At 41.5% G+C, this 27009-nt stretch overlaps 2 protein-coding genes across 2 annotated transcripts; both read left to right on the forward strand.

Annotated features, from left to right (window-relative positions):
* The first annotated feature begins 1390 nt into the window (after positions 1–1390).
* LOC107294352 (tubulin alpha-8 chain-like) lies at positions 1391–5509 on the forward strand. The gene is made up of 4 exons (XM_015823583.1): positions 1391–1616; positions 2834–2982; positions 3702–4382; positions 5216–5509. Exons 1-4 carry the CDS (start codon positions 1391–1393, stop codon positions 5507–5509), a joined length of 1350 nt encoding a protein of 449 aa, XP_015679069.1.
* A 5966-nt stretch (positions 5510–11475) lies between these two features.
* On the forward strand, positions 11476–24018 carry LOC107294355 (tubulin alpha-8 chain). Its single transcript, XM_015823588.2, has 5 exons — positions 11476–11569; positions 14758–14980; positions 17814–17962; positions 19224–19904; positions 23538–24018. Exons 1-5 carry the CDS (start codon positions 11567–11569, stop codon positions 23829–23831), a joined length of 1350 nt encoding a protein of 449 aa, XP_015679074.1. The 5' UTR covers positions 11476–11566; the 3' UTR covers positions 23832–24018.
* Positions 24019–27009: the final 2991 nt, after the last annotated feature.

The following is a 27009-nucleotide window of genomic DNA, read 5'->3' on the forward strand; positions in this document are numbered from 1 at the left end:
TTTTTTTAACCATGGGATTCTCAGTATGTTTTTATTGGGAATCCATGTTATGTAGAGAGAGGATGGAATTGTTTTTGCATTTTTGTCTAGGTGTATCAGTGCTTGGGTGGTTTCATAAAACAAATAGAAAGGGAGAAGATACAATTACACTGCATACAGTACAAATGAATCCTACGAAGCCCATCTCCAAAGGCTGGGTGACTGTCCATTGATGTCAATGGGCAGGAAGACAGGAGAGCAGGGGAGGTTGCCTGGGGTGATTGTGACCTCCTCCTGCACTATGATGCTCAAGGACATTTCCTGGAGGTACCATGCATGGACTGAGCTCCTTGTTGCCAAGCTGCTTAGAAGCAAGACAGCAGTGGGAGCATCAACATCCATAGCTGCTGTGCTGATCTGGAAGGGACGTGAGCACCACTGAATGCACCATGGTAAGCATGAAAGTGCCCAAGTGCCCAGGAACTGGGTCAGGAAAAAAGAAGCTTTCTTCCATTTGCTTTTTACCCTTGTCTGTGCCTAAAGAGATGGAATAGATAGGCTGTTAGAGTACCTGACCAGGTGAAGAATGGAATACAGAGAGGTTCCTAGAGAACTAGAATGCTCATTGGATAAACACTTCCACAACTGGATTGCATTGCCCTTGTTCCCAGCTTCAGAGACACTGATCCAGCATGTTAGGTAGGGATGATGGGCGACCAAGATATCTGGGAGGATGCTAAGTTGGACATGATGGGGCTAAAGAATTCACTTATTTTGGTTGACATTTACCCTCTGCTTGACATGGAGGTATACAAAAGAAAAGAAGGTGGCCAGACAGCAGGTTTACATAACCAAAATAAGGATTGTTCAACACAAGGAACAATTTCTGAACATTTTTAATCAGGGCTCAGATTTAGCTATGTCCAAACAGCAGATGTTCTACACTGACAACATAATTCTTGTTATTGTGTGGTGGCACAAGACTCGTGACTTGGTGTTGATTTTACTGGAAGCCTATCAGTGCATTAGTTGTCACAAACTCAAGCATAAACCCTGATTTCCAAATCCCAGGGACTGAATTTTACTGAAAATCCAAAAAGCAAAACACCTTCCCCATTGCATGCATTATAGTTTAACATGATGTTTGATTTCAACCAATTATGGCTTATTTAACTAAGAGAATGGCATTGAGCAAACCAAAGATAAATATGATGTGTAAATCCACTTATTTATATTTTCAGGTCCCAACACAATATGATCATTTCCAGCAGTCATATCATATGCATTCACTTGTAAATTTGTTCAGATTCTGTAGCTGAATTTGGACATTAAATCCTCAACTAGCTATGTGTACAACTTAAGGGCACAAAAGAATGTGTCATGTGTCATCTAATGCTATACTTTTTGTGTTATGCAGCGTGAATGCATCTCTGTTCACGTTGGCCAGGCTGGAGTTCAGATTGGCAATGCATGCTGGGAACTCTTCTGCCTGGAGCATGGGATCCAGCCAGATGGCACCTTTGCTGAGAATAACAAATTCAATAATGATGACTCCTTTGCTACGTTCTTCAGAGAGACAGGCACCGGAAAGCACGTGCCAAGGGCTGTCATGGTGGACTTGGAGCAAACGGTAGTTGGTGAGTCAATCATTAAGGAACATGCCTTGCATCAAATTCCATGACTTTCTGTGGGCCAATATTATTGGGTTCCCCCCCCTCTTGTGCTTCAATGATATGGCTTAGTTTGATTTAGGAAATGGGATTATGTGTAATGTTAAGACATAGCATGGTTTGTTTGTATGGAGCTCATTGTATTGCATAATCCCAGCCATTGTTGGTAAATTATGGTTTTAGGCTAAGTGATGTGGGAACCCAACCAATTGGGGCTTCTTCAAGTTAAATTATTGGGATATTGTCTTAGTGCAATGTGTGAACCCTGTCAAAGAATCAAGTACAACATGTAGAGTTACTTCTGAGTTGTTCATTTATTGCTTTACACCTAGAATCTTGCCAGACTAAAGCAATTATCTGTAGTAACTATAGATATACTCCGTGAATTGCTTTCTCTCTTCCTGCCTACCAGGCTTTCCAAGCTCCGCTCTCTCTTTGCCTTCTGGGAAAGAGCCCTTCCTTCCTGCAACCTCTGATTACACTCCACCACATCCCAGTTCTTATCAATAGAAATACTAACTTACAGTCCAGCTCCAGTATATGGTCTTGTTATCATCTTTAAAGCCCTAAATCCATAGGATGTAAAGGCACAGAACTACCACATCTTTCATGTTTCAGAAAGCCCTCAATTTATGATCACAATGAAGCCTGCAATTTTCATTGTAAGCCATGAAAATCAAAAGTCAAGGCACCCACAAATTGCCAAGATGGTGGGCAGCACCCTAACCTAAAAGGGACAGGGCTTACATCTCAAAATTCTGCCTGCCATCTTGATAATGTTGACCCTACTTGTGGATGGTGCTGGCGGTATTTGTGCTCTCACAAGGTTTGCAGCAATTCTTCCAAATAATTTTTGAAGCACACATAGTACTATTGTTCGGTTCTGGTAGTCAATATATATTTAACCTTAGTGTACATTGTTAAAAATATGTTATATTTTTGTATGTTGGACCTTGAGAATCTCATAGAAAATTCTCCTCTCGTTCTTATGCTCACAACCAAAAGACTGCTGTATTGTATTCATCCACAGCTTACAGTCCTTGGGAAGTTAGTATTGCTGTTTATGTTGAAATACATTTCTGGCTCCTAGATATGAATTTTCCAAATGTATGCCTCCGATCTTCCAAGTCATTTTTTTTGGGGACACCAAGTTAAAAAAAAAATCTATCTCTTAAAATTTGCAGATGAAGTGCGGGCTGGCACCTACCGCCAGCTTTTCCATCCAGAACAGCTGATCACTGGCAAAGAAGATGCGGCTAATAACTATGCCCGTGGTCACTATACCATTGGCAAAGATAGGATTGAGTTGGCACTGGATCGCATTCGAAAACTGGTAAGGGGGAAAGAATTGGAAAATGACTCAAGGAAAGTGTTTGATTTCCTTAGAAGACAGTCATCAGAAACCAGTGGCATTTCTGTTAGGGCAGGGGTCGTCAAACTTGGCCCTTTTATGACTTGTGGACTTCAACTCCCAGAATTGGCTGAGGAATTCTGGGAGTTGAAGTCCACAAGTCATAAAAGGGCCAAGTTTGAAGACCCGTGTGTTAGGGTAACCAGATATGGCTGCAAAAATCCAGACAGCCATAATGGCAACAAAGAGGTCCCTTTTTTGCCTTTTTTGTGCTCTTCAGAGATTGTCCAAAATTTCATAGCCCTGTCCAGATATGGTAACCTATACAAGATTTGCTGACTTACACATATTTGATTCCACTCTACCTCAAAGGATGGATGAAGTCTCTTTCCACCTAGCAACATTTGCTAGATTGCCTGGTTTTCATCTCAGTCCTAGTAAACAGAATGCAGCTGAATTAAAGTGAGATTGTCAGACCTCTAGTTTGAAAAAGAGGACAGCTTCTCATTGTCATATCTGGCAAGCGAATAGCAACATACCTCCAGGATTTCCACTGACGTAGACTTATTAAAATTAGTCAATATATAGTACACATCCAGTTCTTCCAGAGCACTGCTTTAGAATTCATTTGGGGAATCCAACAATGTAAAAAAAAATATGGATGGAGAAAATAAGTATCTAAATTGTGACGTTCTTTTTAGGCTGACACCTGCTCAGGGCTGCAGGGATTCCTGATTTTCCACAGTTTTGGAGGAGGCACGGGCTCAGGTTTCACCTCTTTATTGATGGAACACTTGTCCATGGATTACGGCAAAAAGTCCAAACTGGAGTTTGCTATCTATCCAGCCCCTCAAGTGTCCACAGCAGTGGTGGAGCCCTACAATTCTATTCTGACCACCCACACCACCTTGGAACACTCCGACTGTGCCTTCATGGTGGACAATGAGGCCATCTATGACATCTGCCGTCGTAATCTAGACATTGAGCGGCCCACGTACACCAACCTGAACCGTCTCATCAGCCAGATTGTCTCCTCCATCACTGCCTCCCTGCGCTTCGATGGGGCCCTCAATGTGGACCTGACTGAATTCCAGACCAACCTGGTGCCCTACCCTCGCATCCACTTCCCCTTGGTGACCTACGCGCCCATCATATCCTCTGAGAAGGCCTACCACGAGCAGCTCTCCGTGGCCGAGATCACCAGCTCCTGTTTTGAGACCAACAATCAGATGGTCAAATGTGACCCCCGTCATGGCAAGTACATGGCTTGCTGCATGCTCTACCGTGGAGATGTGGTGCCCAAAGATGTCAATGTCGCAATCGCTGCTATCAAGACCAAGAGAACAATCCAGTTTGTGGACTGGTGTCCAACTGGCTTCAAGGTGAGGAGCAATAAATAAAAGCTGCCAGGATTTCTTAGTTCCTAACTACTATAGATAGCAGTAGCAATAGAACGAAGAGTAGATAAGCACTAAGAACTAATGGCTCTAATTGACGGGCCAGAGCGTTTATTCATTTATTAAATTTATGTGCTGCCCATTTCACCATCAAGAGTGACTCTTGGCAGCTATCAGACTCCTTATAGATCAGTGGTTCTCAACCTTTTTAATGCCGCGACCCCCAACCGGTCGTAAGTCGAGGACTAAACCGGTCGTACGTCGAGGACTAAACCGGTCGTAAGTCGAGGGCTAAACCGGTCGTAAGTCGAGGACTACCCAACCGGTCGTAAGTCGAGGACTTTCCCTGCCTGGGAGCGCCGCGCATGCGTGGTTCCGCCCCCTGCGCAGGCCGAGGCGTAGCTGGCAAGCGGCAGAGACGGAGCAGGCCGACCACCAGCTGGCCCAGCCCAAGGGAGGTAAGGCACCCGCCAGAAAAGGGAAAAAAAATGGCGGACAGCCTTGCTTGGCGACCCCCGTGAAATGGTCGATCGACCCCAAATGGGGTCGCGACCCATAGGTTGAGAACTGCTGTTATAGATGCTTCACATCTAAGATGAGACTGTTTTTCCATTCTTACCTCCCAGTGCAGCACACATATTTTTAACTCTAGAGATGTAGTGGATTCCAAAAGGAGATAGATAGGCATAGGTAATTTGGACCAATGACGAACTTCGATCTTATTTCAAAAATCAGCAATGCACCCCTTTTGCCTTTTCCTGCCCATGTTTCAAAGAGACTTTTTTTTTTTGCTTTTTTCTTCTTTCCCTTCCTACCAGGTTGGCATCAATTACCAGCCCCCTACTGTGACTCCTGGAGGAGATCTTGCCCAGGTAGAACGTGCTGTTTGCATGCTGAGCAACACCACCGCCATTGCCGAAGCCTGGGCACGGCTGAACCACAAATTTGACCTCATGTTTGCAAAGAGAGCATTTGTACATTGGTATGTTGGTGAAGGCATGGAAGAAGGAGAGTTTGTAGAAGCGCGAGAGGATTTGTCCGCACTGGAGAAAGATTATGAGGAAGTGGCAACTGATTCCTTTGATTCGGTGCTTGGCAGCGAGGAAATTTAACAGTTTGCTCCTCTCTTTGCACTAACTTGTCTCCGCTGTAATTTTCTTTAAAGAAGAAACATTTGTAGAGCCCTAAGAAGAAGATTTGTTATGTGGGTGGCATGATTCACGCCTACAAAGATTTACTGGTCAGGGGTTCATCTTATGTGATATCAACCAGATCTGGCCAAATAAGAACTAAGTGAAAATTAACTAAGAAACCTTCCTGTTATAACAAGCTAGAGCAGTGGCGAACCTATGGCACGTGTGCCACAGGTGGCACTCAGAGCCCTCTCTGTGGGCACGCGCGCTGTCGCCCCAGTCCTAGGCCTTTAGCTGGGTTTTATAAAACCTTTTCGCTTTAGGCCAGTGGTTCTCAACCTTTTTAATGCCGCGACCCCAACCGGTCGTAAGTCGAGGACTAAACTGGTCGTAAGTCGAGGACTAAACCGGTTGTAAGTCGAGGACTACCCAACTGGTCGTAAGTCGAGGACTTTCCCTGCCTGGGAGCGCCGCGCATGTGAGGTTCCGCCCCCTGCGCCGGCCGAGGCATAGCTGGCAAGCGGCAGAGACAGAGCAGGCCGACCACCAGCTGGCCCACCCCAAGGGAGGTAAGGCACCCGCCGGAAAAGGGGGAAAAAAATGGCAGACAAAAAAATGGCAGACAAAAAAAATGGCGGACAGCCTTGCTTGGCGACCCCCATGAAATGGTCGATCGACCCCAAATGGGGTCCCGACCCACAGGTTGAGAACCACTGCTTTAGGCCTCTGCCGCCGTGTGCAAAAAAAAGTTCAATCAATCAATCAATTTCTGACGGGAAAAAAAAGATCTCGCAAAGTTGGAATTGATTGAACGTTTTAGTCCCACCCAGTCTGCCGTTACCACCGCAGCCACGCTCAATGGGCCACGCCCACCCAACGGGCCACACCCACCCAATGGGCCATGCCCACCCGGCACCCGACGATACACAAGTGGGTTTTGGGTTGCAGTTTGGGCACTCGGTCTCTAAAAGGTTCGCCATCACTGAGCTAGAGCAAGTCAGAATATTTTTTAGAAGTGTTTAACCATGATTATTTGAACTGTGTTTTGAGTTAGTTAATATACAAGTAGTCCTCAAGTAATGACCATAATGGAGCCTGCCCATTAACTCATGATGGCTGTAAAGTGATTCAGTCACAACCTTTTTTCCCATGGTCATTAAGCAAACACCAAGATTAAGTGAACCAATGGTTTGTTAGGCATGGATTTGCTAAAAACATAAGTGAATATCAATTTTCAGCAAAACCTTCATTAAACATGGTCATCTGATCACAGGATGCTGCAAATGGCTGTAAATGAAGCCCAGTTGCCAAGCATTTGAAACGTGGTCATATGAATGTGGAGGGTCCTTGACCATTGGAACTTTGAATCTGGGTCATAAATACCCCTTAGGAAAGTCCATTGGAACTTCAAACAGTTGCTAAGTGACTGGTCATAAATAGAGGACTACCTGGGTAATGCTAAGTCATGATGGATGGGGTCCCATATCATCTGAGGCCTCAGGTAAACACGATTTAGTTCAATGCCTGATTCCAACTTGGGGCTCTTGAGGAAACTTTCTAGTCAGCTTCTGCACTGCACTGGGGAGCAAGGGCATCTGCTCTTGCTGACTACTAAGACCCAGCAACTGGATATGACTGATGGATCTTCTTGAGAAATAAAAATCCTTCCACAAAGTCCTAAATGAATGATAGCTATTCAGTCATAGAGCACATAACACAAAACCATTAACAATTTCATGAGGACTATTCAAAAGCAATTAAGACATCGAGCCTTAATTCCTGTGATTGATTAATATGGGGGTGGGGTGGAGGTGGGGCGAGCGATTCACAACACGCTAGATCAACATGCTGGCTGAGGAATTCTGGGAGTTGAAGTCGACACATTTTAAAGTTGTTAACGTTGAGAAATCCTGTACTAGATGTTGCTAAACTTCAACTCCCAGCAGCCCCAGTCCACAAATCTAACAATAAGAGGAAATAATATACTGCTATATCAAAAACCTACTCAGCTAATAGCTATTGCAAAGCAATGGAGTATTTCCTTCACATTGCCTTTAGCATAGTACATATAGCAAGACTTAGCCAAGAGAACATCTATTCACATTAGCCAAACATAAACAAATTTAGTTACGTAAAGACCTGTTCATAATAAAGGCTGTGGGTTAAGAGTTGGGCAAACCTGACTTTCCTGGTGTTGCTTAATTACACTTTTCACTTCCCTCCACATGACACACGGTAACTAATGTTGCTTGGAATTGTACAAGTAGTCCTCAATTTCTAACAGTTCATTTAGTGACCGTTCAACGTTACAACGGCACTGAAAAAAGTGACTTATGACCGTTTTCATGACCATTGCAGCTTCCCCATGGTCACTTGATCAAAATTCAGATGTTTGGCAACTGGTTCATATTTATGACAGTTGGAGTGTCCCAGGATCATGTGATCACCTTTTGCGACCTTCTGACAAGCAAAGTCAATGGGGAAGCCAGATCCATTTAACAACCATGTTACTAACTTAACAATTGCAGTGATTCACTTAACAACTGTGACAAGAAAGGTTATAACATAGGGAAAAACTCACTTAACAACTGTCTCCCCTAGCAACAGAAATTTTTGGCTCAGTTGTGGTTGTAAGTCGAGGACTACCTGTAGTTCAGAGGCACCATAAAGTCACAGATTTTCTCCACCTTGATGCACAGCCTTTAATGGATCTTACATAAGAAAGCCTCATGTTGGGCTGATCTTTACAGAGCAATGTTTCTCAACCTTGGCCACTTTTAACATGTGTGGACTTCAACTTCTAGAATTCTATATACCTTAAAATGACCAAAATTGAGAAACTCTGGTTCATCTGTCTAAACTCTTTTACTCACTACATCTTGGGAAATAGAAACAAATACTAGAAATGCATGCCCGTGTTAGTCGTGGAATGAATAGAGCAGCCTATGTGCAATTTCAAAATTTGTAAATAAATTGTGCCATTGTGAAGAGATACCGCAGCTGTTAAAATGAGAGCAAATGGGTTGGCTGGCTGGGGAATTCTGGGAGTTGAAGTCCACACATCTTAAGGTTGCCAGGCTGGAAAAAACTAAGCTACAGATACAATGCAAGAGACATACTGACTGGGTTTGTACATCAATTTCTATACCATGCGCTGTTTAAATATGATTTATTGAATAAACTACAATTGAATAGGTTTATGAGGAGCATTAAACAATTTTCAAACCATGAAGTTTAGAGTCAGATATATGCTCAGTTATTTTTGTTTAATGTGGGCATGTTGCACAAACCTAAGCAGACTTTCTCGTTTAGTAGAAGTCTGCCACACCCCTGGATCACCCTCATTGAAAATACTTCTGATTTGTTAGCATATGTGACCAGTTAATTAGGATAGCTTACTTTTCCAAAACATCCAACAGTCTTATAAAAGATTAGTAGATCTTACCAAACTCCTTATGACAACTCTGAATTCTACTCATGTTCTTCCAGATGATGGAAGATAATTATAATTGTAAACTACACTGTATACAAGTACAATTTCCAACAGCTTTCATAACTGGTCATGAACCTGATCTAAGCTCCAGATTGATGGTATTACTTGAATTTAACTAGTTATGCATTTCTTTTCAGAGGTGGTTGAATGTACGGATCTTACTTGTATGGCATGTGTAGTGAAACATCAATGGATCAACCCAAACACAGTATACAGAGAAGCATTAGGCTTAAAATCCTTACATCAGGCTGTTATACTTCACATTCCAAAGATAAGCTCACTTAAATGTTTTTCATAGAAAAAAATGTGATTCTTTGATTCAGAATAAAAAAAGGCTCTGCTAAATCTTGGAGTCAATTGGAAGTAGTTTTCAAGCCAGCCCCATAAGGCTGGAAAAAGCTGTAGTTGCTTTAACCATTTGGTTATCTGACTCAAACCAAAAGTAATTTCCTCTTCCAAGTAAATCTCTCACAGGATGTCTTGAGCAAGATTTTATTAGGAAGAAAGAAACAAGACTTCCAGCAACTGAGCTATTTCCCATCAACAACCAATATACCCCCAACATACATTTAAGCACATTTTTAGTGCCTTTCTATAAACCAGGGAATTGATGGGTCTTTCCATTAATAACAACAGAGCTTGCCAATGTTTGTTGGCATCTGATCAATCCTTATTAGTCTAGGTGCCAGCCATTGCATCAGCTCTAGTTTGTTAAAAAGAGGAATGAAGAAAATGACTTTGTTTAATTTTTCAATACCGTGCAAGATTTTATAATTCTTGATCATGCCTCTTCTTGGCTTCTCTACTAAACTAAAAAGTCCCTAGTCACTTCTTGAGTCCAGTAATCACTTTGGTTGTTCTTCTTCACTTTTTTCCGACTCCATTATTTTTCCACCTCTATTATTTTTCAAATGCAGCAACCAGGGTTATATCTAACCAGGACTGTATTTTTTCCCCATTATTTTTCAAATGCAGCAGCCAGGACTACATCTATTACAAATAGTCTTTGACTTACAACCGTTCCAAGTTACAATGGCATTAAGAAAAGTGACTTATGCCTAGTCTTCACACTTGTGACTGTTGCAGCATCCCCGTAGTCACACAATCAAAATGTGGACGCTTGACAACTGGCATGTATTTATCACAGTTGCACTGTCCCTGAGTCATGTGATCACAATTTGTAACCTTTCCAGCCGGTTTCCGACAAGCAAAGTCAATGGAGGAAGCCAGATTTGCCTAACAACCACATGATCCGCTTAATACCTGCAGTAATTTGCTTAACAACTGTAGCAAAAAAAGGTCGTAGAATGGGACAAAACTCACTTAACAACTACCTTGCTTAGCAATAATCATTTTGGGCTCAGTCGGGTTTGTAAGTCGAAGACTACCTGTCAGTATGCCACAGATTCCCATAAAAGCATTATAATGTTGATTCTTCTGTTTTCTGTCCTTTCCCCATTGACCTGGCATGAAATTTGCCTTTTCATAGCTGCTGCATTCAAGGTGAGACATTACACTTTTTTTAAAGAAAGAAATAAAACCCTGGAGAAGGTGAAAACAATAGTAAAAGAGAAAATCAGGGACATTAATTGTCCAAGTGACATCACCAGGGCCTTTCATTGCCATATGTTAGGCAGATGCAAATGCTCTACCGTGGGCTATCTATACAACCTAACCCTATGCAAATATAGCTGGGCCTTTTCCAGAACCCATTTTGATGACCTTTCCTCAGCTCTATTGGTGGAGAAATGTCATGGGACTCCTTATTTGCAGAGACTTTGCCCCTATGGACCCAGAGTGGTAGAATTCATGTCCTCATAATGGTGTCCTTCTTCTTATGCTGCCCCAAGACATGGTCTGATTACCCTAATCATTTCCAAATACAAAAGCCATACAAATACACTTTATGTTTATTTTTTGAGGACTGCTAACCCCACACTCACATATCATATAGCGAAATATCTTCACAGAGTTTGTTGTTGTTGTTAGTTGCGAAGTCGTGTCTGACCTATCGCAACCCCATGGACAACTTTCCTCCAGGCCTTCCTGTCCTCTACCATCTTCACAGAGTTACAAATGTGCAAAACCTTTATTTAGGCATTTTGCTTTTATCGTTCTATTATTTTCCTTCAATTTGCTGTAACAAATGGTTGTGTCAAGCTACCTCTTTTACTTTAAAGGCTGGTCAAAGATCATAATAAAGATATCAGATCTAATTTTATCTAACCACTATTTCTCATGGCTGGGCAGATTAGACCCATCACTGGATAATTTAGAATTTTTAGGATGTGAGCTGCAACTGTGAGTCTCAGAGGCCGGTGATGTAAGTGGTTCAGAGGGTGCATATGTTGGGAATTATGACCTCTTCCCTCCCCTGCTCTATGACACTGAGAGGCAACAACAGGTGTTGGGTGGCAGTCTCCTCCTTCATTACAGCTCAGCGGGTGGCAGAAGGAATTGGGGAAAGACAGGGAAAACAGGAACGAAAGCCTTCTAGCTCCTGACCAAGAAAAGAAGCCAGAGTCAGACTCAGACAGAGCATTATGGTAAGCCAAAGAAACAGAGGGGAAACAAGGATGAAGAAATTCACAGCCACTTGCTCTAAAAAGTTGTAAGGTTTATTCAAAAATAAAGTTAGGCATTACCTCTTAGCCAGATTGTGGTGTTTCTAGCATAGACCCCATAGTAAGCTGGAGTGGTTAACGGTGCAGTCCTAAGCATGCTTACCTGGGAATAAACAGGAGATAGCAGAAGTCAGCAGGAAACTTGAGTTAAAAAATACCTCTAGGATGAATTGCAACAAAAGAAATGGCATTCTACCCTGAGAATAAGTGGGAAACTCTAAATTCATAACCTGCCCAGATGATGTTGGCTGGGATCACCCATTCCACTAAGCCCAAGGTAGGACAACTTCTAAATAATCACAAGTTTCAAGTCTGTCTTTCTAGCTTCTGGAAAGCTGTCAGAGATTGTCCAGTTTTGTGCTGCCATAACTGGAAGATACTCGCCCGTGTTTTTTGTATCCCCTTTTAGCTTTTATGGGTAGTATTATGTTTGGGGATGACAGCAAGCCACTACATTTCCACCCCTTCGACCCTTCAAATATCTAAAATGAGCACCAAAATCCAGCAGCAGAACCTCAAGTATTGTCAGGTGTCAGAAAGAAGTTGGATAATATGAGAACATGATTTTAGCATGTGTGATTTGGACCACTATGGCTTAGCAAGCAACCTATACTTAAAAATGACAGCTTAGAGCTATATCCCTTTTCCTATAAACGATTTAGTACTCATTAACCATCAGACAGACTGTATGTGACTGTATGATGTACCCCAGAACTTGAACTAAAATCATTAACTAATTTGTCCTTTGTGAGGTAACTTTGACAGTTAATCTATTTTCAGGCTTTCTGTCCCTTTCTCCCATCCAAATTTGATGACTCCAAATTGCTAAACTGGATGTTTTGCAAGAAACAAAAGAGAAAGTTAATTTTTTTTTACCGTAGCCAACTTCATTTCTCATTGTTTAACTTTATCTTTATAGTGAGTAAATCTGTGATGACTATGGACAGTATTAATGTCTTAAATTAAATATGTGAGAGAGAAACAACAACAGACAATATGAGGACATAATTTTAGCATGTGTGATTTGGACCACTATGGCTTAGCAAGCAACCTATACTTAAAAATGAAGCTTAGAGCAATACATTCCCTTTTCCTATAAAAGATTTAGTACTCACTAATCATCAGACAAACTATATGTGACTGTATGATGTACTCCAGAACTTGAACTAAAACCAAATTGATTAAACAGGAAACAATCCATTGAAACTGTCAATTAGATAAAAGTCCAAAAGACAGGGAAAGAGGGTAGGTTTAAACTACTGAGGTTTAACGATTTGACCTACAAAACGTTCTTTGTTTTCTCTTTCAATTAAAAAAATGGCATTGGTTGAAGTAAAGAGTAACAAATTGAAATAGAAATATCGCTCATTTAGATTGATGACTATGGACAGTATTAATGTCTTAAATTAAATATGTGAGATAGAAACAAACAACAGAAATTATGGGGGGTAGGGGGGGAGGAAAACATTGCCATCACTCCTACCAATCACATGGGTTAAAAAATCCAAAGGCAACACAGCTTTCTTAAGTTACAGCCCATGCAGAAATATCGTTTAGCTGATATTTAAAGCCCAGGCAGAAATAAAAATAAACCCATTAGGCAGTCTGTATGATATTAAGGCTGCTCTTTGCATACAGTTTCAACTTGAGAATGCTTAATAAATCCTGAAAAATGCTCATTTTTTCATTAACTTTGCTGCAAACGTTTGTATGCTGGTTGTGGTCAGATTTTGAAAGTGGTTTGCCATTGCTTGCTTCCTAGGGCCAAGGTTTGTGACTGGCCAAGGTTTTCCAGCTGTCTTTATGCCTAAGGTGGGACAAGAACTCAGTTTCTGGCCCAGTGCCTTAACTACTGGCTCTATTGCTGAAATAGCATCCGTAATATACCTATTTACAGACTCGTCATTGTAATAAAAACATTAGACCAGTGTAGCAATATTCCATTTTCCTCTTCACTGCTGTTATCCAGTGCTGCAGCTGCCAAAAAGCCAACACAGTGCTAGGCTGCATTAACAGAGGGATAGAATCAAGATCACGTGAAGTATTAATACCACTTTACAATGCTTTGGTAAGGCCACACTTGGAATACTGCATCCAGTTTTGGTCACCACAATGTAAAAAAGATGTTGAGACTCTAGAAAGAGTACAGAGAAGAGCAACAAAGATGATTAGGGGACTGGAGGCTAAAACATATAAGGAACGGTTGCTGGAATTGGGTATGTCTAGTTTAACGAAGAGAAGGACAAGGGGGGACATAATAGCAGTGTTCCAATATCTCAGGGGCTGCCACAAAGAAGATGGAGTCAAGCTATTCTCCAAAGCACCTGAAGGCAGGACAAGAAGCAACGGGTGGAATCTAACCAAAGAGAGAAGCAACCTAGAACTAAGGACAAACTTCCTGACAGAACAATTAACCAGTGGAACAACCTGCCTCCAGAAGCAGTGAATGCGCCAACACTGGAAGTTTTTAAGAAGAAAATGGACAGCCATTTGTCCGAAATGGTATAGGGTTTCCTGCCTGAGCAGGGGGTTGGGCTAGATGACCTCCAAGGTCCCTTCCAACTTTATCATTAAATAATAATAATAATAATAATAATAATAATAATAATAATAATAATAATAATAATAATAATAATAATATTTGATTGTCGTAAAATACGGGGTTTTAATTAGAACCAGGAGTAACCTAAAACGTTCACTACCAATGAGAACAGTTATAACAAACATGAAGAAGTTTTATCCCCAAAAGGGTCCTAACGATCGTAAAAATAGTTCTTCCTGAGTGTTATCATTTTGGTTACACAAATATTGATGCTTGGAAATTTTAGACCACTGTCTAGATTAGGCTTCTCCAACATGGTATCCTGCAAGTGTGATGGACATGTCTGGTGGACATAGTCAACTCAGTTGGTTATAAGGTGGAAATGATGGGACATTCATCCAAATTCTCTGAAGAGTTCCAAGTTGCATCAAACAATTGAAAATAAGAAGTCCTCTATCCCTGAAGGTCCAACGATCATTTTCTCTGGAAGAGTGGGAGGGGAGATAAATAGGCATTGTATGTCTCCTGTTCTTCTGATCTTTTCTTTATTTATTTTCCCCCCTCACAGCGTGAATGCATCTCTGTTCATGTTGGACAAGCTGGAGTTCAGATTGGTAATGCATGCTGGGAGCTGTTCTGTCTGGAACACGGCATCCAGCCAGATGGCACCTTCCAGGCTGAACCCAACAAGTTTAATGATGATGACTCCTTTACCACATTCTTCAGTGAAACTCGCACAGGGAAGCATGTGCCACGAGCTGTTATGGTGGACTTGGAACCCACAGTAGTAGGTCAGTGAAATCATGAGTGATGCCAAATAGAATGGGGATTACTGAGCATTTGCAATGCTGGGGATGGAGTGGAGAAATCAGGTATTCTAGTATTTTACCATTATGGAAGGGGGACTTTTGATGGTATGTGCAATTTGCTGTTTAAGGATGAAAAAAAAAAACCCATTCAGCCATCCATAAGACCTCTTCCTAGTCTGCATCAGGTCCTGTTATGCAAAATTCTATACCAGAAACGTCCTTGAGATTTGAGGGAGTCAAGGTGCTAAGAACATAATCTACAATCAAAGCACTTCTGAGCGTATGCTTAGGCAACGAATTTATGATTAACTAGCTGTACCCAGCCACGTGTTGCTGTGGCTCAGTCTGGTAAAAGCGTGTGTTGCTTTTATGTCCAACAGATGGTGCTGTTTTTCAAAAAAGCATGTTTACCTGTCACAGGTGTGACATCTATATAATATAGGTATATAAAAACACGCGCGTATTCGAATGCAATGTTATGTCAAAATTTCAAAGCAGTCGGTGAAGAACTTTCGGAGATTTAAGATTTTGAACAAACGAACATTTACATTTTTATTTATATATAGATAATAAAACCAATCCTACAAGTTTATTTATGCTGAAATTTGTTTTTATTTTCTTTTGAAGCAACTTAATTTGGTCAGGGGGAACTTCTCACTTGCTGGTATTCGTACAAAGCTAACCTAAGATATATTTTTTTTCTTAACTGGTAAGGAGAGGATAAATATCATGGTTTTAACTACCAGAGTCTTGACTGAATTATGTTTGAATGATTAACTGAAGGAACAAATGAATCACATTAACCAATAAATTAAATAATAATATCCAATCAATCAGATAATTTGGATACCTGAGGCAAAAAAACTTATGTGTATGCCTCCCCTCCCCCTTCTTGGCAGAAAAAAATAGACCAATGACTTTGCTGTCCTTTCTTGTTTCTAAAATTAGTTGACTGACTTAACTCTGACTAATTATACTGTAGAGTTAAAGATTAGGGGAACTCAATCTGTAGTCCCAGTACCACACATACAAATTAGTATGTGCAAATGCAAATTAATGCCTCTAATTTTTAATCCCATACAATTGAAATTATTTAGATAAATGTGCTCTGGTTCACTTTAATTACATATTTTTCGTTACATGAATATGTTGAAATAAATTCAATTATGTAACTTTTTTTGTTAATGTACTTCTTTGTATGTTCCTAATTTAACAAATTAGGGTTCCATTTTAGCTCTTCAGTCATAACATCATTATTTATTGTATTCTACATATTGTATGATAACCTAACACCAATATTATTATTAGCAGAGGTTGATACAGGCTTTGGAACACCAGTTTATACAACAAGGTCCTAAACAGGTTATATTTTTATTGTTATTGTAGTATGCTTCCAGCTCTGCTCTGGCTGTTATATATTTCTTAGCTTTTAAAATATGAGAAAATTTATTTCTCCTGAATTTTGAAAGAGTAAGCAAAAAAAGATAAGAGTATCTTGCTGGCTACCTTGTGTGAATATTTCATTATATCCATTTGGGACAGGATTTACTTGGTGGAGCTTTTTAATATGTTGGATTTCTAAATATCTGTTTTAAATAATTTGTGTGTGTTTGTTTATGTGTGTGTGTTGGGGGGAGGAGAGAATGAGATATTGTAAGGGGAAAAAAAGTAAAAAAAAATCAGAATTTATTTTGAGGTAACAATATATCACTAATGTGTCACCAGTACAGGTAGTCCTTGACTTACAACACTTCATTTAGTGACCGTTCAAAGTTACAATGACACTGAAAAAAGTGACATGGTCATTTTTCACACTTATAACCGTTGCAGCATCCCCGTGGTCACACAATCAAAATTCAGCTGCTTGGCAACTGGTTCGTATTTATGACGGTTGCAGTGTTCTGAGGTCATGTGATCATCTTTTGCAACCGTCTGACAAGCAAAGTCAATGGGGAAGCCAGATTCACTTAACAACTGTGTTACTAGCTTAACAATTGCAATGATTCACTTAAGAAAAAGTTGTAAAACGGGGCAAACCTCACTTCACAAATGTTTCACTTAGCAACGTACGTTTTGGGCTCTAAGTTGGGGCCCTAAGTTGAGGACTACCCGTATTAATAATTCGATCCTCTGTTGTGCAGAGTAGAAAGATCATAGAGGATCAGACCCAGCAATGCCATAGTTCCTATTTGGTTTCTAAGTATCCAGCAAGACCATATTTGATGTTAATAATCTGTGCCTGGAACACTTTCAAAAGAAGCCAAAGCCAAAATAACATGCAAACCTTCTGTCATTTAGCAAACAAAGATGGTGTCAGAAGTTAATTAGGAAGGAACAAATCTATATTATTGAAAATAGTCTAATTGTCAACGCTGTTAACATCGGATGTTTTTGCATTGACAACAGATGGAAATGTAGCCATTTTCCCCCTTTTGCTTTTAGAGTTAGATGATGCTGGGGGGGGGATGTGAATGAGAGTCCAGCTAGACATAACAACACTAAAACATAGGGTGAGAATCAAAGGTTATTGAACTCAGAGCTGATAAAGAATTGGTGGTTGGAGAGCTGGAGAGGAAGCACGTGCTTCAAGCTAATTGGGGAATGTGATTTATGACAGTTAATTGGAGGAGGGAATTGTGCTTTGATACTATGTGCCCAGGGGAGGGGAATTCAGTTTTTGGCTTCGATTATGTAAGTGCCGATATTATGCTACTCGAATAAAAGGTAAACAATGCCTCGAAATTCTTTTGAAGAGTTTCATCTGTCAGAACCATGACACTAATATTTATTACAATATATTGATCTTTCTTAACAGATGAAGTACGGGCTGGCACCTACCGCCAGCTTTTCCACCCAGAGCAGCTGATTGCTGGCAAGGAGGATGCGGCTAATAACTATGCCCGGGGTCACTACACCATTGGAAAGGAGAGCATCGATATGGTGCTGGATCGTGTTCGCAAGCTGGTAAGCACATGCATGACAATTAAATGTGAAATGATTTTGAGGCAGAAATCCAGTGCAAATCTAGTGCTAGAAGTAGACATCTAAAGTTCAATTCCAGTCATGCCAGCTGGATATGTAAAGAGCCGCGTTAATACAGGTAGTCCAGCACCGAAAGAAGTGATTTATGACCATTTCCCATACTTACACCCGTTACAGTATCCCCATGGTCATGTGATCAAAATTCAGATGCTTGGCAACTGACTCATATTTATGACCGTTGCTGTGTCCCAGGGTCATGTGATCCCCTTTTGTGACTTTCTGACAAGCAAAGTCAATGGGGAAGCCAGTTTCACTTAACAACTGTGTTACTAATTTAAGAACTGCAGTGATTCACTTAACAATTGTGGCAAGAAAGGGTCGTAAAAGCGGGCCAAACTCATGTAACAAATATCTCACTTAACTACAAACGTTTTGGGCTCAATTGTCATAAATCGAGGACTACCTGTATATGGTTTGAGATAGGTAAATTACAATCTAAAAACTCATGAATTTCATACTTTCAATGCTAGGAAAACTTCTCTAGGCCATCTTGTTTGCCAAGTAATTTTTGTGCCCACTATATATATTCCTCATACAGTAGAGAAAGAGTAATTGTTATACTGTTATTTTATACTCCTTGTATTACGTGGCAGTTACAATATCACACAGCTAGGAGTAAAGGAGTAGTGGTTAAAGACAGCTGTAATCTATTTTAGAAAGATGCAATGCACACCAAAAAAATGCTACTAAATAATAAATAAGTTTTCATTCAAAAAGATTTGCTCACCACAGTGTAGGTTCTTATTGAAAACTCATAGTACCACTGGATTTCAGGTTTCCATAATCTCTCACTGAAACTACCACTTTTTGTAAAGAACTAAGTGGCTTGCATTAAATGAGGAAATCGGAAGGGTCCCATGGAGACATCCTTACTAACTTGTAAATTCATAAAAATATTTATATTATGTGTTTTAATTAAGTATTAAAAATAGTAGAGAATTTACTTTTAAGATTCCCCAAATGGTCCAAGAACATCTGCAGCATATAGCAAGGTAATTATGTAGATCAGATCTGCTTTGATGCATGTGCCTAGATCTGTTTTGGTACAAAGCCATAGCAACAAACAAGATTTCAAATTAGATTTTGAACTGTAGAAATGGTTTTGGGATGGAGCAAATACTGAATGGGCTAAAAACAATTGTTGAGATACACATAGCTCACCTTGGATTGTACTTCTTTGTAGACAGATTCCTGCTCAGGTTTACAAGGATTCCTGATTTTCCACAGTTTTGGAGGAGGCACGGGCTCAGGTTTCACCTCTTTATTGATGGAACGCTTGTCCGTAGATTACGGCAAAAAGTCCAAACTGGAGTTTGCTATCTATCCAGCCCCTCAAGTGTCCACAGCAGTGGTGGAGCCCTACAATTCTATCCTGACCACCCACACCACCTTGGAACACTCCGACTGTGCCTTCATGGTGGACAATGAGGCCATCTATGACATCTGCCGTCGTAATCTGGACATTGAGCGGCCCACGTACACCAACCTGAACCGTCTCATCAGCCAGATTGTCTCCTCCATCACTGCCTCCCTGCGCTTCGATGGGGCCCTCAATGTGGACCTGACTGAATTCCAGACCAACCTGGTGCCCTACCCTCGCATCCACTTCCCCTTGGTGACCTACGCACCCATCATCTCCTCTGAGAAGGCCTACCACGAGCAGCTCTCCGTGGCCGAGATCACCAGCTCCTGTTTTGAGGCCAACAATCAGATGGTCAAATGTGACCCCCGTCATGGCAAGTACATGGCTTGCTGCATGCTCTACCGTGGAGATGTGGTGCCCAAAGACGTCAATGTCGCAATCGCTGCTATCAAGACCAAGAGAACAATCCAGTTTGTGGACTGGTGTCCAACTGGCTTCAAGGTGAGGAGCAATCATTAAATATCTTCCTTCTGTCTTAAAAAGATGCACATTGACATACTGGATATAATCCATGTCTCAATGGAAGTATTAAATTTAAGTAACCATCAATGTATTTATCATAAGCTAGTTTATAACATTTCATTATAATTGGGGGAAGCCTTCAGAAGAGCTTCAAAGTGAAGCGTATACCGTACATTTGCCTGCTTGAACTATAACAGAAATTACTTTTTAAAAGAAACTATGCAAGTCAATTAAGAAACCTTTTTCATTCTGGACATCGAGATGGGTTCACCATAAATAAATAAGCAAACTTTTTTATATATATTTAGAAAATAATTTAGCCTTCAAATAGCTTTTTTATTTGCTGATCTATCGTTATGAAAATGCCCTGATCTTCATCATGTCCTTTGAGTGGACATGTTTAGGTTTTTTTTGTTTTACAATGAACATCATTCATTTTATGCCCCTCCTAAGTTTCTCTAAGTCCTGATGCAGCAAAATTCAAAACAAAAAAATCTCCATTCCAAACAAAAGGGAATGAAGTGTACTGTTAGTATGAATGCTCCTACACAAACATTTGCAATTCTAGATATGCAATCTGGTTGTTTGCATAATCCGAACAGGAAACTTAAAATCAACTTTTAATATAATCACATTGAACAGATTATTTGTCTTCATTTACGCTCATTTCTTTTGCCTATTTCTCATTCATCCCTGTGCTTTCTCAAAAATGCTTATACTGTATATTTGAATAACAATAGCAAGTAGAATAATGTATTTTATAGAAAAATGTACAATTGTTCTGTGAGTAGTGGTGGAAAGTAGAATAAATCAAACTCAGAGCTACACAAATACCGATTAATATTGTGTAAATTATCTCTCATTTTGGGCAATACAGGAAGTCCTCGACTTACAACCACAACTGAGCCCAAAATTTCCATTGCTAAGCAAGACAGGTTAAGTGAGTTTTGCCCCATTTTATGACCTTTTTGGCCACAGTTGTTAAGTGAATCACTGCAGGTGTTAATGTAAGAGATGACCAGACTGAGTCTGAGGGCGGGGTCAAAGGCATCATCAATCTGGAGTCCCCAAAGGAGACCTAAGTTGAATAAGTACACTCTTGACTCCCATTTGGCACCAAATTGCATTGACCGATCGTAGACTCTTCTGTATAAATAGCATAGAGTAAAATCACAGCACTTTGCTGGCTTCCCCATTGACTTTGCTTGTCAGAAGGTTGCAAAAGAGATCACATGACCCCGGGACACTGCAACCAGTGGTGGGATTCAAATATGTGAACAACTGGTTCTCTGTGTGGATGCAGCTTCCGGAAGTCCATTCTGGGCCTGGGCAACAAAAAAATTAGCTACCGGTTCTGCTGAAGTGGTGCAAACCGGCTGAATCCCACCACTGACTGCAACCGTCATAAATACATGCCAGTTGCCAAGTGTCTGAATTTTGATCACATGACTATGGGGGATGCTGCAATGGTTGCAAGTTTGTAAAATGATCATGCCACTTTTTTTGGTGCCGCTGTAACTTCAAATGGTCGCTACATGAATAGCTGTAAGTTCATACTGAGTCATATAAGATCATCTTTTCTGGGACATTTTGTGACATTTTGGATTCATAGAAGTTTGGGGCTGATTTTGAACTGTTGTATGTGAGATGTTCCTTCACTCGGGCTCGATAGGAGAACTGATTATATCAGAGATTTATTAGTCAAAGATCTCCCAGAAAGCTCTATTCCTGGGAAAAAGAGGAAGAGGGAAGGATGGCTGTCGAGCACAGGAAATTAAGAGTCCAGGCAATTCAAATGAATATATATGTTTATTGTATGCTAAAGCTCTCTACAAGAATGTGAACTACTAATGATCAAAGCAATTTTGCAGTAGATAAGAGTCAACAGAATTCATGGTGGGCTGGACTTAGTTCTCTTGTGAGTGTGAAGGAACTCAAGACTGATGATGAGTTTGACTCGTCCCTCGGGCTTAGCCTGGTACCTCCTAGTGTAGATGAATTCCCAACGTACTTGATGAAAGATGGAGTGCTTTGAGAGAAAACAAACATGGTGAAGGCAGTAGTCATCATCTATTCCAGTAGTTCTCAACCTTGGCAACTTTAAGCTGTGTGGATATCAGCTCCCAGAATTTCTCAGCCATTTGATATCCACACAGCTGAAAGTGGTCAAGGTTGAGAAATACTGTTGTGTCTTAAAACCAATGGAAATCAAGTGGTGATGAAAGACGACTTAATATCACTGTAGTTTAAAAGAATATTATCTGAATGCTTTAGCTTTTTATCACATAAATATATTTATACAATCCAATACTTTCTCCCCAAACCTAATAAGTATAAAATGTTATAAAAACATGTGTTTTAAAGAAGCATTATCCTTATGATCTCTATCTTGACCTTCTTGGGGATTGTCCAAAACAGCATTTTGTTGAAGAGTTCATATCCTTAACCCTTAGCAATCAGTTTAGGAGAGATGTAAATATTCTCTTTTAACTTTTAACATCACAAGCTTTTGCACACCAAAAATACCCTGGAGTTATTTTTTTCTATAAAAAAGGAGTCCCTGCGGATTTTATTCCGCTAGTTGTTGCCGACTAGGGGGGGGGTTGTTGCTCATCTCCGTTTCAAGCCCATTGTGTCAGGGCTGTCCCAAGACATTTCTGCGGTCATGTGGCCAGCATGACGTCATGGAGTGCTGTTTCTTTCTCACCTAAGTGGTACCTATTTATCTACTCACATTTGCATGCTTTTGAACGGCTGGGTTGGCAGGCGCTAGGGCAAAGACAGGAGCTCATCCTGCCATGTGGCATTTGAACCTGGGCTGCCAGCTTTCCAGGCGACAAGCCCAGCATCTTAACTGCTGAGCCACTGTGCCATTATTTGTTACTATAAAATATTTGAAATATGGCTTCACTTAGCTTAGCTTTTAGAGCAGGGGTGTCAAACTCAATTTCATTGAGGGCCGCATCAGCATTGCGGTTGCCCTTGGGGGGGCTGGGTGGATTTGGCCAGGGTGGGTGCAGCCTACTGGGTGGGTGTGGATGGAGTGGGTGTGGCCCACTGGGTGGGCATGGCCAGCTCTACATCGTTCGTGTCAAGGGTGCCTGTGGGGGCCTGGGCAGGAGTGGGACAAATCTGAGGGTCTCTGGCAAAGTGGGTGGGACCAGGGCAAGCACCAAGGCATGGTCCATTTCTTCATTCCTCACAAAGGGTGACACCTCCCCAGCATGCACCCAGGAGGAGGGGCCAACACGGCAGGGGCTGGTTCTTTGCTGTTTCCAGATGGCCTTGTGGAGCTAAGACTGAATGCGTTTCAGCATAGATGGCCACCACAAAATTGTACATTGGCTCCCGGCTGGTCTGGGCCAGGGCCAAGGCAGCGGGGGCCGTTCCCTCACTGTTTCCAGGATGGCTTCACGGGCCACATGAAACCACTTCCCGGAACGCATCCGGCCCCCAGGCCTTGTGTTTGACATGTCTGTTTTAGAGGAAACTATGGGAATAAATTCATTACGGTGTCATCAAAATCTCCCGCCATAAAATTAACTAAAATTTCTCGTTGCTTTTTTTCCCTCTCTACACTTCTTACCAAGACTATTATATCCTTGTTTCCAGGTTGGCATCAATTATCAACCCCCAACCATTGTGCCTGGAGGTGACCTTGCTCAAGTGCAACGAGCCGTCTGCATGCTAAGCAACACCACAGCCATTGCTGAAGCCTGGGCAAGATTGGACCACAAGTTTGATTTGATGTACGCCAAGCGAGCCTTTGTGCACTGGTATGTTGGCGAAGGCATGGAGGAAGGAGAGTTTTCCGAGGCTCGGGAAGATTTAGCTGCATTGGAGAAAGACTATGAGGAAGTTGGAACAGATTCTTTTGAAGAAGAAAATGATGGGGAAGAATTTTGAAAATGTAAACAGTCCCTAGCTATGCATTTTTGGGCCACAAACAAAGTTCTCACAAGTCTTTGCTGGACAAAAGAAGCATAGTAATTGAATATCAGCTGCATTCTTGTCTACTCCAGCAGTATATATAAATATATCATCAGTCTGTGAAGAGTTTTCCTACATTTTTTCTTAGGCCATATAGGTAGTCCTCAATGGGGAAGCCAGATTAACTATTAGGTTAGTAACACAGTTGTTAAGTGAATCTGGCTTCCCCATTGACTTTGCTTGTCAAAAGGTGATCATATGATCCCGGGACTCTACAATGGTCAGAAATAGTTGGACTATCGCAATGTGCTCTACATTAGCAGTCCCAAACCTTTCTGGCTTGGCAGCCTTGTGGTGGTGGGGGGAGGGAAGAGGGGATAGTCCCCTGTGAATGGCAGGTGGGTGCGCGAGGGCAAGCAGCTGCTGCTCGTGCAAGGGGAGCTTCGCACACATGCATGCATTCACTCGCCACTTGAATGGCCCAGTTCCAAACAGGCTTCAGCTTGGTAGTGGGCCATAGCCTGGAGGCTGAGCCATGTTCTCAGCAGCTCAAGGTGCTGATGTTGACCTTTAAAGCCCTACTTGGCTTGGGACTGGGTTATTTGAGGATTCCCTTGCCTAGGGATCTACATTTGGTGGGCTCTAGATGGCAGGCCTTTTCAGCTATGGTGCATTCTGGAACCTTCTTCCTCCAGAGGTGAGATCAGCCTCATCACTCTTTCAAAGGTCCCTCAAGACCTGGTTATGCCAACAGGCTTGGGGATTCCAGGGGATGGGTGAAATTTGTGAGGTGGCTCCATTATTATCAACACCCTCCATCTATTATTTTCTTTTTCTGATTGCCATTATAGTTTTTAATGCTTTTCATAATTGTATATAGGCAGTCCTCTAACTCTAAGGGACCTTGTCCATTACAAACTGAGCATATGCTAGATGATGTACATCTCTCTTCCTATTCTATGTTGCCATTTAATCCAGCCATTGTGACTTATCCCACAAACCATAATTAAGCAAACCGTGATTTGGAACAATATGTCAACTCAGCCACTTTTACCTTTGGTCTGCCATACATATAGGGACGAAACCAGTTTTTGCCAAACAGATGGCCTTCAATTGTATTGGACTTTAAACTTCTATAATCTTCAGGTCCTGAAATTATGTGTGTAAATGTGTGTTTTTCAAATTGTGGGAAAAATATAGGAGAAAGTAAAGATCATGCATGTAAGTTCAGCTCCCTAGTCAAAAGATACTTGGAAGAAAAAAAATGGCGAACATTCTAAAGAACAGTAAAAAAATCAACATGACACCTACAATGCTACATCCTTGTGTTTGTTAACTCTCCTGATGAAACACTTCTTCTACTTTACTTTGGTGAAGTTGTTAAGAGAATGCAATCCAATGTGACTCATACATCTTTCAATTTTTCCTTTCCTTGGCTATCTAGAAATAAACTCTTTGTGGACTGCATGTGAACCCAAAGATTGGAGAAAAATTGCCAGTATAATTCCTTATCTCATTTCAGTTCTTATTCCAACATCCTTCCTGTCTTTTTTTTAAGATTGCTTTCTCTGTTTTTATTCAGACGTTGACGATTTTATTCACGTAACAAGCCTGCGAGGTAGGTTGGGCTCAAAGGAAGGGATCTGCCAAATTATCTGGATGAGTTCCTGCTTAAGTGAGGTCTTGGGGAAGATAGTCCTATATTTTCCCCACTCTGCAGCTGAGAAAAAGCCAGGTTAATTGTAAGATTCAGTTTCTTGATTAGAAAAAAGGAAGAATCTGGTTATTAACATGCAGTTTCAGAAATAGCTACAAATAACACAGAGTAGATGCTGTCACTTTCAGAAACTGCCACCTTTACCGCAAAAAAAAAAAAAATTTGCACTGTGGTCTGTGTGTATTCAAGCATGTACAATAAAGGGGGGGAAAGCGAGAACGTTTGGTTAAAGAAGGATGGTGTTATGCCCACGTGGGCTGTTCCCGGTTGATTCTATGAAATGAAAGTTACAGCAAATCAGTAACTCATACAGTGAAAAAGAAGTGCTCCCAAAATGGGATGTTTTGCATAGTTGGGTTCTTGCTCAGCAATGAAACCAGTAATGAGCAATGTGTCCCCTCTTCTCCTGCTTCTGCTCCTTTCCCAAGGCAAGAAAAGCAGAGAGGGAGGGACAACTTTTCCAGGCACCACAATCTGATTTCTCCGCATTTTATCTCATGGGTGTGGCAACTAAAAGCTTCCTCTGCTTCTCTTCCACGGGAGAAGAGAAGTGGGACAGGAATAGTTCTTCAGCTGTCACTCTTGGATGATAAGCCCTGGAGGGAATACATCCCTTTGAAATTGGGGGACCTGGCACCCCATTTCTCCTCCATCATTTTCCTTCTGCTTTTCTTGCCATGGGAAAGAGTTCTACAATACAGTCCTTTCAACAGTTCCAATAAGGCCCCACACACATTTGCACCACTCAGGTGACCCTGAGGACACAGATAAGCCTTCAGGTAGCATTAAGGACTTGCTAAAAGAATACAAAGGAACAGCTGTCTGCAAGGAGTATAAATCTTTCCATTCCCCACCATCCAGTCAGAGCTGAGGAAGCTTCTTGGATGAGAAGCCAAATGTCTTCAAAGAAAAAACAAGAAAGTCCAGTTGCCTCATGAAAAAAAGCATCTTTGGGATAACTACGACCTGGATGACTGAGAATCTCGATAGACATGGGAAAGAGGGTGTTGATGGTGTAGGACAGGGGTGTCAAACTCAATTTCATTGAGGGCCGCATCAGCATTGCGGTTGCCCTCAGGGGGCCGGGTGGGTGTGGCCAGGGTGGGTGCAGCCTACTGGCTGGGCGTGGATGGAGAAGGTGTGGCCTACTGGGTGGGTGTGACCAGCTCTACATCGTTCGCATCAAGGGTGCCTGTGGGGGCCTGGGCAGGAGTGGGATAGATCTGAGGGTCTCTGGCAGAAGGGGGTGCGACCAGAGCAAGTGCCAAGGCATGGTCCACTGGAGGAGCCTCACTGTTCCTTTCAGGCCATGGGGGGGGCTTATGGAGCTAAGACTGAATATGTTTCAGCATAGATGGCCACCACAAAATTGTACATTGGCTCCCAACTGGCCTGGGCCAGGGCCAAGGCAGAGGGGGCCGTTCCCTCACTGTTTCC

This window comes from Protobothrops mucrosquamatus, unplaced genomic scaffold (genome assembly GCF_001527695.2).
Source record: "Protobothrops mucrosquamatus isolate PMUCROS unplaced genomic scaffold, P.Mucros_1.0 scaffold1923, whole genome shotgun sequence".
In the NCBI taxonomy this organism is placed as follows: domain Eukaryota; kingdom Metazoa; phylum Chordata; class Lepidosauria; order Squamata; family Viperidae; genus Protobothrops; species Protobothrops mucrosquamatus.

What these genes read in the sequence shown, in the direction of transcription:
- LOC107294352 (XM_015823583.1), top strand. Translation starts at nt 1,391, where the DNA reads ATGCAGCGTGAATGCATCTCTGTTCACGTTGGCCAGGCTGGAGTTCAG. An exon ending in CTTGGAGCAAACGGTAGTTG is followed by an intron (nt 1,617 to 2,833) that starts GTGAGTCAATCA and finishes TAAAATTTGCAG; the next exon opens with ATGAAGTGCGGGCTGGCACC. An exon ending in TGGATCGCATTCGAAAACTG is followed by an intron (nt 2,983 to 3,701) that starts GTAAGGGGGAAA and finishes CGTTCTTTTTAG; the next exon opens with GCTGACACCTGCTCAGGGCT.
- LOC107294355 (XM_015823588.2), top strand. An exon ending in CTTGGAACCCACAGTAGTAG is followed by an intron (nt 14,981 to 17,813) that starts GTCAGTGAAATC and finishes CTTTCTTAACAG; the next exon opens with ATGAAGTACGGGCTGGCACC. An exon ending in TGGATCGTGTTCGCAAGCTG is followed by an intron (nt 17,963 to 19,223) that starts GTAAGCACATGC and finishes ACTTCTTTGTAG; the next exon opens with ACAGATTCCTGCTCAGGTTT.